This window comes from Astyanax mexicanus, unplaced genomic scaffold (assembly GCF_023375975.1).
Source record: "Astyanax mexicanus isolate ESR-SI-001 unplaced genomic scaffold, AstMex3_surface scaffold_31, whole genome shotgun sequence".
Lineage (NCBI taxonomy): Eukaryota > Metazoa > Chordata > Actinopteri > Characiformes > Acestrorhamphidae > Astyanax > Astyanax mexicanus.
In genome coordinates this window covers 2182318-2195750 of record NW_026040041.1, presented here as the reverse complement: position 1 = coordinate 2195750, position 13433 = coordinate 2182318, and the positions used below count along the sequence as shown (strand labels likewise).

The 13433-nt window shown below is 32.2% G+C and overlaps 1 protein-coding gene across 1 annotated transcript; it reads right to left on the bottom strand.

Annotated features, from left to right (window-relative positions):
- Nucleotides 1–2608: 2608 nt before the first annotated feature.
- Nucleotides 2609–13346, bottom strand: LOC125788839 (uncharacterized). Its single transcript, XM_049472715.1, has 5 exons — nt 12646–13346; nt 8709–9092; nt 5429–5542; nt 3603–3655; nt 2609–2734 (listed from the first exon to the last, which is right to left on the bottom strand). Exons 1-5 carry the CDS (start codon nt 12695–12697, stop codon nt 2609–2611), a joined length of 729 nt encoding a protein of 242 aa, XP_049328672.1. The 5' UTR covers nt 12698–13346.
- Nucleotides 13347–13433: the final 87 nt, after the last annotated feature.

Sequence of the window (13433 nt, the reverse complement as noted above, 5' to 3'; positions counted from 1 at the left end):
TAAGAATTTGCCAATAGTTTAATTATTTAACTAATTAATTGTTATATAAATGTTGTTATATTAGATATATTCCAAAAACTGTTATAGCAAAATATAGTAATCTTAAATTACAGTAAACATTAATTTCTTTGAAAGTTTACAATAATACTAAAATACAGAAAATTAAGTATTTTCACAGAAATGCATTGCAATCATATATGTTTTGTTATACACATGTTTATTTATTTATTATGTGTATTGTTTTAAAACTGATGCACCCTGAGCCTGCATGACGGCTTGAATTTCTTTGAAAGTTTGTTGGGGCTTAATCAATTAATCAATTTAGCTTTTTTTGTGTTGTTCCAAAACACAAATGGGAAATTAATGTGCATATAACAAAACATGTATAATTGCAATAAAAAAACTACATTTTCTGGAAAATATTCAGGGGTGCTGATTGCATACCTGTTTATACTGTATATGTCTCTTGATAACAGGCAGTTTGGGTGATTCTCCTCTGTGGGACGTAGCTGTAGATTTTACAAAATGTCATTATTTTTTGTTCTGTCGCTAAATCACAGCTATAAATGATATACTCATATCGTCAATGGTAATTTTTAGATTAGATTATAAATTACAAATATATACATCTGTAACACAACAGACAATCATGTAGCAACACAACTGACTTTTCTTCATTTTTTATTTAATATACTCTTGTAGCACACACACAAACAGAGATAATCACAGTAATATTATATGAATGTAATAACATAAAAAACTGTGATAGATAATTGCTCCGTAATAAAAACATATAACACTTTTATTATTTTCCTTTATTTAACCCTTTCAGACCTGACTTATTGTGTTCTAGTGATGAAAAAATAAAATATATAAATGCTGTTTCTGTCTGTAATGCGTTTAAAAACATAAACTAACTAATAATTAAAAAGTAAAAATCAAACTTTGGATTTTGTCAGTTCAATGCAGTGCAATTATTAGTTAAAACTGCTATTTTATTTTATATAATATGTAACGCTCTTTTTATATTCTACAAACATTTGAATATATATTTATATATATATTTTGCTCTGCTTCATTAGCTGGGATGCTACCAAGTTTTCTAATGCAGTGGGCGGGGCTAATCTGCTGTTTAAATGGCTAATAAATGTCCATTCTGATTAATAAATAATTAATTCTGTGTAAAGTGAAAAAAATGCACAAAAAAGGAAACATACCAAGTTCATTGCAATGAGTGCAGGGTCTGAAAGGGTTAATAATGCTACACATTTACATTTTTCTCTTTTTTTAGTTTTTAAGTTTACAGCATCATTAATTCACTGAGAAAAATAATCACATGATGCAGAAATCTAAATATAAGCTACTGTAATTTCATATTTAATACAAGCAAAACAGCAAAAGTCTGAAAAAAATGTTTGAAAAGCATAATAATCTGTAATAAAAATATAATAAAGCAAAATTTAATCTTCTGTATGAATGATCTCATTCACATGTACAGTTAAATTCAGTAGTTTAGGCACTTTTGGCCAAATTACAGCTTATTTATTGAAATAATTCTGCACATTAGAAAACAATAAAAAACAAAAAATCATTTATATATTGCATTTCACATATTTGTGTGCAGTACCATTATATTATAGTACAGTATATTTAAAAAATAACAGTATTTACAAGTCTATTCTATAATCTATTCTAGCTACTATTGCTGTATTATTTGATATAAAATGTAAGAAGAACTGCTGGAATTCCTCTTAGTATCATTACTGATTTATTGAGGAATATGTGAACAATAATTTTTTTAATGTTATATCTTTTTTCATTTGTTTTTGTCTTTGGATATTTGAACATTTATTTTATGTAAAATCTAAAATCTGAATATGCTTTGTGATTAAAAGTTTACTGCTCTTTAAAATAACTGTTTTTTTAAGTTATTTTTAGCATTTTATATTATATAAGTGGCGTGGCATAACATTGTATATTGCAATTATTCACCCCAGCCAGGGACCTAGGCTTAAATATACCTATATATATATATATATATATATATATATATATATATATATATATATATATATATATATATATATATATATATATATATATATATATATATATATATATATTATTAAGTAATGTTTTGGATATTATAGAATAGCATAATTAAACAACGGTGCCCAAACTTTTGCACACGACTATATATTTTTTTCTCTTTCTATTACACTCACCCCCATCCCTACTCACTCCTTTATACCCTGTAGCATATATATGGCATTTATATTAAGAATATATGCATCTCTGGAAAAAAATAAGAAACCACTTAAGAACCTCTGGAATATAATCAAGAGGAAGACGGATGATCACAAACCATCAAACCACCAAACTGAACTGCTTGAATTTTTACACCAGGAGTAAAGCAGCATAAAGTTATCCAAAAGCAGTGTGTAAGACTGGTGGAGGAGGAGAACATGATGCCAAGATGCATGAAATTAAAACTGTGATTAAAAACCAACCAGGGTTTTTCCACCAAATATTGATTTCTGATCTCTTGAAACTTTTTCCAGAGCTGTATATGGTGTTTATATTAAGATGTATATATGTTATGTATATATTAAGCTCTGTGATTGGCTGCAGTCTTCCTGGCCACCACGTCGTAGGTCACACTGTGGTCCGGGGGCATCGTGCCACTCTGAGGGGTATTCACATGCCTGAGACTGGCATAGTGCAGGTCCACCGTCTGTAACACACACACAGATATATACTTTAAAATAAATAGTTAATTAACAGTTATTAATTAGGTTATAAACCATTAATAAACAGTTGCAACACATAAATAGAAAGGTACTAAGAAATGACTGTTAAACTTCAGATTTTACTGTATGCTTTTCTTACTTTGTCTTTTCAATCAGTCACTATTAACATTTCTGTTAATAACTTTATTCCTTTAACTATAATAACATATTAAACGACTAAACTGGCTTTCTATATTATTATATTTAATATGTTAAAAAGTCATTTTCACTGTTATTCCTTCTATTTATGTATGGTAATAAGTGCTTATTAATGTTTTTAAAGTATTTACAACTCAAATCATAATCATTAATTCTTTATTAACTATTTATAAACCTATTATAAAGGAGCCTTGTTTTAAAGTGGAAGAAATGAAGGATGAACATAAAACCACAAATAAACAAGTGCAAATAAAAAAACAGTGATTTTTTTAGCTGCTGTAAAATTGTGTAATTTAATTGAAAATAGTAGCATAAAACAGTTTCTCATTCTTAATACAAAAACACTTCTGATTTTAGAGAAGTTTAATTTAAAGTCTAATTAAAAAGCTGTATACAGGCTCATATTACAGCATTTCAAACGTTTGAACATTATTAGTGTTGATGCCTCGAAAATGGGTTGAGTTAAATGGCATCATTTAAGAAAATAATATGAAAAAGTGTAATAAAATAAAGAATATTCACTAGATAACAAACAACAAGTGGAACCATAATAAAATCTTAATTGTTTAATTGACCAGATCACAGCTATCTCAGATTTATCTCAGTAAGATAATGATATTATGTGGGGGAAACGATGATGTAAAGCTGCAGTACCTTCAGACTGGAGTTCTCCTTCACACAGTTCTTACAAAAGGACGTCTGGAATCCTGAGGAACAGAGGACTTTTATCATATATATATATATATATATATATATATTATTTTATTTTATAGTAATTATTTATGTCAGTAAAAAGCAGTAAAACTACAACTCTGATTCAAATAGTGTAATCTTGTCAAGTTTAGAGCTCCTACGTTTCAATAAAAATATACATTTTTGAAGCTACACATCGATAATGCACTGCAAATGTAAATGATGTGTTGTCTAGGTTGTATTCAGTCAGCAGAGCACCTGCATTTTCTGTTGCCATCTTACATTTAAGTCACAATAAGTCAACCATCGAGCTTTAGAAAAAGTAGGTAGGATAGTTGAACAAAAATGGAAAAATATTTCCTTGGAAATGCATGAATTCCAGCTTTTCAGCTGTTGCTGAAAGCGTTGTCGTGTGAACTGGGAAGAACTTCAGAAATATCAGAAATAGGTGGATTTGTCCCCTCTCAAAAATGATACCACAGAAAAAGCAGAAATTAAACTTTTATTTTTAAAGCTCGTCAAAATCTGCACCCCCGCCATAAAAAGCACCTCCTCTCTGGGGCGCATTTATAATAAAGTTAGCTGAAGCAATTATCAACACTTTTAATAATACTATTAATAACCACATTTGTTGTTATATTATTTTAAATATTAGGTTTTTGTCATATATGTATTTAATTCAGACATTGCACGCATCATTTTTTTATAACAGTAAATGTAACGTGGAGTAACATGTTTAAATAATAAAGTCACCTTTATTTAGATTTAACTAATAATAAACAGAAGTACATTATTGTGATTAACTGTAATTCTGCAAATGTTGTTCTAAGTCATTTTAGCAAACAGAATGCAAAAAAACAACAACAAACTGCATAAACATTGCTCAAAAAGTTGTACTATTTGTACTTGTTCTCGACGGTTGACTTATTATTATGACGTAAATTTAAAGATGGCAGCACCAGAGATTTATCTACACTACAGGATTTATAAAATTTGCTAAGTAATTGATAGGGTGTTGCTATGATGTCTGTGGTGGTTGCTATGATGTTGCTAAGCAGTTGCTAGGTGGTTGTTAAGGTGTTGCTAGGTGGTTGCTATGGTATCCATGGTGGTTTCTATGGTGTTGCTAAGCAGTTGCTGGGTGGTTGCTAAAGTGTTCCTAGGTGGTTGCTAAGGTGTTGCTAGGTGGTTGCTAAGACATTGCTATGGTACCCATGGTGGTTTCTATGGTGTTGCTAAGCAGTTGCTGGGTGGTTGCTAAAGTGTTCCTAGGTGGTTGCTAAGGTGTTGCTAATCAGTTGCTAGGTGGTTGCTAAGGTGTTGTTAGGTTGCTGCTAACTTGTGCTCGACGGTTGACTTATTATTATGACTTAAATTTAAAGATGGCGGCACCAGAGATTTATCTACACTATAGGATTTAAAAATATTTTTTTAATAAACTTCTTCTGCACTTTTTAAGTTATTAATGCCTCGTTTTAAATGTTAGGGCTCCCCGGATTCTAGCAATGAAGTGTGGAGCTACTTTGAGCTGAATAACGGTGTAAAAAGTGATTAATCTGCAGGGTAAAATGTAAAATATATTCTAAAAGCCTGTTTGTGTAAAGTGCAGAAATTACTGGATGTCAGAAAGCTGCAGGAGAGCAGAGGAGAGCTATTCAACACAGATAAGAACTTTTTAATCATGTTTCTTGTTGAACAATCGTTATAAAAGTCTGAAATCAGTCATTTCTCAGTGAGATGTGGTGGTTTTCTGGTGATAACCGGATGACCTGGAGCTGAACTCTTACCCGGTCTGTAGGTGATGATGGTGACGCAGAGCCCGATCATCAGGACGGTCACCAGGACAGCAGAGACCAGCAGCTTCCAGCACAGGCCGCCGCCCCCCTCGCCTCCCCCACCGCCTGAAACACAAAACCACACTGAGACCCCCGCTCCACTAACCGTCTACCAGAGAAAGCGGGGGCCCGACGCGAGGCCCCTCACTTTCACTATGAGAGAACTTTCCACCACAGCTCTTCCTCTGAATCAGAAACGCTGCAGTCTGCAGATCTCCTGCTCAGAAACATCACCACTAAAACTACAAAACTAAAACTACAAACACCACGACCTACCTACAGCTTCCTACAGCTAATAACACGTTTATTACCTCTACTGTTCAATTATTACAAACTTACACTGAAAAACACTTATCTCCAAAAACAGCAGCTTTACAGGAGAGAGAAAAAACCCTGTGAACTTTAAATGGAAGTCAATGTATAATTAATTAATTAATTACTAACAAGTATTAAAAAACATGAAGAATATAAAAAACTCAAAACTGTAATTGCTAAATATATATATATATATGAAAAATATAAGAATTGTAATTACTAAAAAAGTTACTAAAAACATAAAAAGTACATACTAAGACATTACAAATAAATAAAAGCTTACAAAGTGTAATTACTAAACAAAGTACTAAAAAACTAAAAAGATAAAAAGTGTAATAACAAAAAACAAAAATATAAAAACATAAACAGTATAATTACTAACAAGTACTAAAAAACATGAAAAATATAAAAAACTCAAAACTGTAATTGCTAAATATATATATATATATATATATATATATATATATATATATATGAAAAATATAAGAAAAAAAAACATAAAAAGTACATACTAAGACATTACAAATAAATAAAAGCTTACAACGTGTAATTACTAAACAAACTACAAAAAAACTAAAAAATATAAAAACATAAAAAGTGTAATTAGTAAAAAAAGGACCCCCCCCCCCCCCCCCCATAAAAGATTAAAGAATGTAATCCTGTCCGGATAGGGCTCTATATAGACTTTTTCTTTTTCTTTACATATTACATGTATTCGGCTCTTATTATTTAGACCTACAAAGAACAGAAGAAGTTACAAAAGTCAGAAATTTTATTTTTTCAAACGAACAAAAATTCTTTGAGACAGGCAAATTTGCTGGACTGTAAACTAAAACAAATATTCATAACGTATGATAAAATCTGCTGCATCAGTAAATGTAGTTTCTCTCTGTTAATTTTAAAGAAGTTTAATCTTGTTTAATGTTTAATCTTAAGGTTAATCATAATATATGATTTAAAAATGTACCTAAGGAAGCCCAGAGGGGGGGGGGGGGTGACTACACCCTGACAGTGAAAGACACCCCCGGTATGCAAATAGAAGTTACCAGAATGTAATGTAAGTAGAACTATATCTATTTAAGATGTGGAGTTTAATGAATTAAAACAGAAACAGGTTAAATCAGCTGATTTCCCTGCGTATCTGTCCATTCCTCTTTTCTCACAGGGTTTCAGTTTCTTTCATGTGATTGGTTGGTTTTCAGATGATGGTCTTCTCTTTAAAAAGATCCAGCTTCAGCGTGTATAGAATACAATAGTGAAATATGAATGAATGAATGAATGAATGAATAGTGATAGACTGTCTTAGAGAAACAGTTAGAACTTGTTTTAATAATATTTATTAGTAAATAATAAAGAAAATACTTTCTATGCTTTGTTTTTTTATGTTATAAAACTGGCATTTTACAAATCTTTTGCAAATATATTTCTGTAAAATTTTACTTTAGTTTCTCTGAAAAATGTTTTTTAAAAGATTTTTATATTAAAATGACAAGAATACACTGTTCCAGATGTGTCAAGTGATTTCAAGTTAATGCTCACCTTCCGTCGTTTTTTCTTTCATTTTAAAATGTCTAGTTGTGGTCTCTAGTATGAATGAATGACATGTGAGCCGTTTTTGTAAAAAAAAAGTGCTCAGGTGTCTCTGTATAGCTCTTTTTTAATGGACTGTTTTAGGGGTGTGTCCAAAATGACCGGATTCCAGCTTTGCTCATGAATATTCATACATGCAAACAGAATGCAAATATCTCTCCTCTGATTGGCTAGGAGCACTGCGACGCCCCTCCACCGCTCTGCCGCTCACTGCCTCCCACCTCCTAACTGATGAGCGGTGATGTTGCGTCGCTTCAGCTCCGCCTCTGGGAGTTTCTCGAGCCAAGGTGGGCTGGTCTGTGAGTTTCTGCCTACGTAGGCAGAAAGATAATTCAAAATTCACCCGTTTTTCGGAGGGGGGGAGGGGGGATTTCTTTGCTTAGCTCCTGCAGACAATGGGGGCTGCAAAACAGTTTAATGTGCAGGTGTACACATTCAACTCGGAGAGACCTACTGTATTCCACAAAGAACAAGAAAAATCGGATTTTCGCGGAAGGTGAGCTTTAATGAAAAAATAATATTCTGTCTAAATGGAATACATGCGTTATGTGTTTTTAACAGCTTTTAGGTGACAATTTTGCCCAAACTAACGGTAACATACAACACTCTCTTTAATAATGAATATATCATTGTTAAATAAATGTAAAACAACAAAAATAAAACATTTATACTCAAAAAATGTTTGTAAAAAAATACTGTCTTCAATATCTTTAGTTAAGGGATATACAGCTCTGGAAAAAATGTAGAGAGCACTTAAGTTTCTCTGATTTTGCTATTTATAGGTTTATGTTTTATTATTTAAACTACAGACAACATTTCTCCCAAATTACAAATAAAAATATTCTCATTTAGAGCATTTATTTACAGAAAATGAGAAATGACTGAAATAACAAAAAAGATGCAGAGCTTTCAGACCTCAAATAATGCAAAGAAAACAAGTTCATATTCATAAAGTTTTAAGAGTTTAGAAATCAATATTTGGTGGAATAACCCTGGTTTTAATCACAGTTTTTTTCATGCATCTTGGCATCATGTTCTCCTCCTCCACCAGTCTTACACACTGCTTTTGGATAACTTTATGCTGCTTTACTCCTGGTGCAAAAATTCAAGCAGTTCAGTTTGGTGGTTTGATGGCTTGTGATCATCCATCTTCCTCTTGATTAAATTCCAGAGGTTTTTAATTTGGTAAAATCAAAGAAACTCATCATTTTTAAGTGATGTCTTATTTTTTTTTCAGAGCTGTAAATATAGTCTATTTATATTTTTGTAATTTCTGTGCTTATTTACTGAATGTTTTCAGTGTTTTAACTACCTGAGTGTCTCTTACCTGTTGAATTCAGGTCGATGGCGTCTCCGAACAGCATGTGCTGTCCGCTGAGTCTCCCCCCGCAGTAATACAGTCCTGCATCTGATTCACTAACGTTCACTATGATCAGACTCACTGAGTCGTTCACACTGAGGGTCTGGAAGTGACTGGGATCTAGAGTAAACTGGATTATGATCTGGTTGTTGAGGTTTCCTATGTTGGCTGATAGGATGAGGGTGAGGTGGGCGTGGCGGAGGCGGTACCAGGCCGTGTGGGTGCTGGAGGGGATGTTACAGTGCAGGGTGAGGTTCTCTCCGGGTCTGAGGATACGAGTCTCTAAAGATGATGATGATGATGATGATGATGATGATGATGATGATGATAATGAAGATGTTCTGGAGGAGCCTGAAGAAGATAGTGATCATCTATCAGTTATCAGTTATTTACCTGCTTTATAAACGGAGCTCCTCCATCAACTGACTGTATTTATTTCCTGAAGGAAACGCAGGATAGTTGCACAGCTAAAATTGCTCCCACCGTTCACTATGGTGGTTTCTATGGTGTTGCTAAGTGGTTGGTAGTGGGTTGCTAAGGTGTTGCTATGGTGTCCGTGGTGGTTGATAAGGTGTTACTAAGTGGTTGCCAAGTGCTTGCAAAGGTGTTGCTATGGTATCCTTGCTGGTTGCTAGGTGGTTGCTTTGGTGTCGGTGGTGGTTGCTATGATTTTGCTAAGCAGTTGCTAGGTGGTTGCTAAAGTGTTGCTATGGTACCCATGGTGGTTTCTATGGTGTTGTTAAGTAGTTGCTAGGTGGTTGCTAAAGTGTTCCTAGGTGGTTGCTAAGGTGTTGCTATGGCGTCTGTGGTCGTTGCTATGGTGTTGCTAAGCAGTTCGTAGGTGGTTGCTAAGGTGTTGTTAGGCAGTTGCTGTGGTATCAGTGGTGGTTTCTGTGGTGTTTCTAAGGTGTTGCTAAGCAGTTGCTAGGTGGTTGCTGAGGTGTTGTTAGGCAGTTGCTGTGGTATCAGTGGTGGTTTCTGTGGTGTTTCTAAGGTGTTGCTAAGCAGTTGCTAGGTGGTTGCTAAGGTGTTGCTATGCAGTTGCTATGGTGTTGCTATGGTGTCTGTGGTGGTTGCTATGATGATGCTAAGTAGTTGCTAGGTGGTCCTGACCGTTCTGCAGGTCTGATCTGCAGCTACAGGAAACCATTGGTTGAGGTTTTTACTGCTAAAGGAGAATCAACCAGTTATTAAATCCAAAGCTTCACATACTTTTCTTCCTCACTGTGAATATTAACATGCTGTGTTCAATAAAATCATGCAAATATATATAATAGTTTGTGCGGTTTTAGTTTAAGCAGACTGTGTTTGTCTATTGTTGTGATTTAGATGTAGATCAGGACACAGTTAATCACCAATTTATACAGAAATCCAAGTTTAATCCCAAAGAGTTCACACACTTTTTTCTGCAGCTGTATTTATAAGAATGTCTCAGTTCAATGCTATTAATCACTCAGGCGCTGTGTATTGATCTTCGATTAGACTAAGGGGTTTTTAATGCAGCTGAGTAACACAGGGAAATAAACCACAGCGTCCAAATTAATACAGCTTTTAAACTGAATAAATCACAGTACTAATGCACTACTCTAACTGATGATATTCAGTCTCCATCAATAAATCACTTTATCACTTAGAACCTGCTTAACAAAGCGAAGTAGACCGAAAGATACTCAAAATCTAGACATCATGCCCATATCCATATAAATTCAGGAATAAAAATTATAAAAATAGAGTTATTGATTATCTATCAGTCTGGAAAATGATATAAAATCATTTATTTCTAAAGCTTTGAGACTCCAGAGAACCACAGTGATTCACTATTATTATTCACTAGTGGAGAAAAAACATGGAACACTGGCGAACCTTCCCAGGAGTGACCCGCCGATTGAACAAAATTACTCCAAATGGGCAGAATAAAACAATTAAATAGAAATAAAGAAAGTAAGAAATGAAATAGAATAAATCACAGTACTGATGCACTACTCTACTGATGATATTCAGTAATAAACAGAGAAAGGTTCAGTCATACTGAGAATCAGACTGACTTTATATTACATCAGACTGAGAATATCACACTCTGTCTATATTCTCTATTATATATTCTATTCATCTATAAAACATAAAGACTTTTGCAGAAACAAATGATTCATAAATCTGAAAGAAATGTGTGAATATTATATTTTTACAATAAAATGTAAATATTATATATAGTTTTAAAATAATATTAAATTAAATAAAATCATATTTTAACCCAGTCTCTAACAATAGCACTCTACTACTGTCTCCTCTATTAATTTCACATTAAAAGTTAAGAAATTATTAAACATCACTAATTTTTAAAACTTAAGAATATTTTAAATAATAATCAATTGAGACATTAGTTTAAAACGTTAATAATATCATTATGTTGTAATTACTGTTGATAAATGTAAATTTTTATAAAGTGTTTCTGGATTTTCTTATTTTATAAACTCTGTATAAAAAGATGTTTTTATTCCCACTTTATTTCTGTGTTATTTTATTTCTCTTTTATTAATAACTACATTTATTATGTGACATTAAGAATTTTTAAACGTGTTATAAAAAAAAACCTTACACAAACCAATTTCTACAAGAACGATGTAATGCATATACAGCACTGGAAAAAAATGAGAGAGCACTTAAAAATTATGAGTTTCTTTAATTTTACCAAATTAAAAACCTCTGGAATATAATCAAGAGGAAGATGGATGATCACAAACCATCAAACCACCAAACTGAACTGCTTGAATTTTTGCACCAGGAGTAAAGCAGCATAAAGTTATCCAAAAGCAGTGTGTAAGACTGGTGGAGGAGAACATGATGCCAAGATGCATGAAAAAAAAACTGTGATTAAAAACCAGGGTTATTCCACCAAATATTGATTTCTGAACTCTTAAAACTTTATGAATATGAACTTGTTTTCTTTGTATTATTTGAGGTCTGAAAGCTCTGCATCTTTTTTTGTTATTTCAGTCATTTCTCATTTTCTGTAAATAAATGCTCTAAATGAGATTATTTTTATTTGTAATTTGGGAGAAATGTTGTCTGTAGTTTATAGAATAAAACCACAATGTTCATTTTACTCAAACATAAACCTATAAATAGCAAAATCAGAGAAACTGATTCAGAAACTGAAGTGCTCTCTTCATTTTTTTTCAGAGCTGCATATTAATATAATTACACTCCGTTCTAAAACTACAGGAAATAAGACCATCTAATTTACAGTAAAATTTGAATATTAGTTTTGTCAGTGTGAACAGATTTTTACAGATCAATAACTGAATACCCAACAGCAACAGACTGAATTCATCAGACATAGCAATGAAATTACATGTTTAGCAGATTATGAACACAACATCTTCAATAAATATCTGCATCAATCAATTAACAAATCAATCAATCAATCAATAAAATTATTAACACTCACATAATATAGCTCAAACAATAGGTCTAACATTCAGATCTCAATCCCTTAATCAATTAATCTTTTAACCAACCCCAGAGTTCAGTTTATGAATTAGTCAGGTAACTTAGTTGATCAATCAATCAATCAATCAATCAATCAATCAAACAAGTAGCTCAACTGATTACCCAATCAGGGAATTAATTATGAATCAACGAACGAATCAGTTTATTATAATAAACGATCCCTCTAAAGAATGAATGACTGGATGAAGGAAGAAATCAAAGCTCAACCAGTGTGTTAATTAAATAATAAAAAAGAGAAGAAAAAAATTAAATAATCAATTACTTAATTAACCAATACGTCAGATAAATCCATCTATTAATAAGCCAATTAAAACCATAATTAATTAATTAATTCGTGAATTGAATGACTGCAATTAGCAGATAACAGAAATATTAGATTATTGATTATACTCACTGAATAAAACAGCCAGAAAAACAGCAAAACACAGCAGCCTGCACATCTCCATCTATCTATCTATCTATCTATCTATCTATCTATCTATCTATCTATCTATCTATCTATCTATCTATCTATCTATCTATCTATCTATCTATCTATCTATCTATCTATACATACATACTGATCTATCTATCTATCTATACTGATCTATCTATCTATCTATCTATATTGATCTATCTATCTATTTATCTATCTATCTATCTATCTATACTGATCTATCTATCTATCTATCTATCTATCTATCTATCTATCTATCTATCTATCTATCTATCTATACTGATCTATCTATCTATTTATCTATCTATCTATCTATCTATACTGATCTATCTATCTATCTATCTATCTATCTATCTATCTATCTATCTATCTATCTATCTATCTATCTATCTATACTGATCTATCTATCTATTTATCTATCTATCTATCTATCTATCTATACTGATCTATCTATCTATCTATCTATCTATCTATCTATCTATCTATCTATCTATCTATCTATCTATCTATCTATCTATCTATCTATCTATCTATCTATCTATCTATCTGTATATCTGTATATCTGTATATCTGAGTGTCTCTGTTCCTCTGTAGGTTGAGTGTGAAAAGCTGACAGTTGTTTTTGTATATAAACACCTCTCTCTCTCTCTCTCTCTCTCTCTCTCTCTCTCTCTCTCTCTCTCTCTCTCTCTCTCTCTGTGTGTGTGATTTGTGTGTGTGTGTGTGTGATGGGGGGGGGGGTCTTC

What these genes read in the sequence shown, in the direction of transcription:
- LOC125788839 (XM_049472715.1), bottom strand. Translation starts at nt 12,697, where the DNA reads ATGGAGATGTGCAGGCTGCTGTGTTTTGCTGTTTTTCTGGCTGTTTTA. An exon ending in TTTTCTGGCTGTTTTATTCA is followed by an intron (nt 9,093 to 12,645) that starts GTGAGTATAATC and finishes TATCTTCTTCAG; the next exon opens with GCTCCTCCAGAACATCTTCA. An exon ending in CATCGACCTGAATTCAACAG is followed by an intron (nt 5,543 to 8,708) that starts GTAAGAGACACT and finishes TTTGTGTTTCAG; the next exon opens with GCGGTGGGGGAGGCGAGGGG.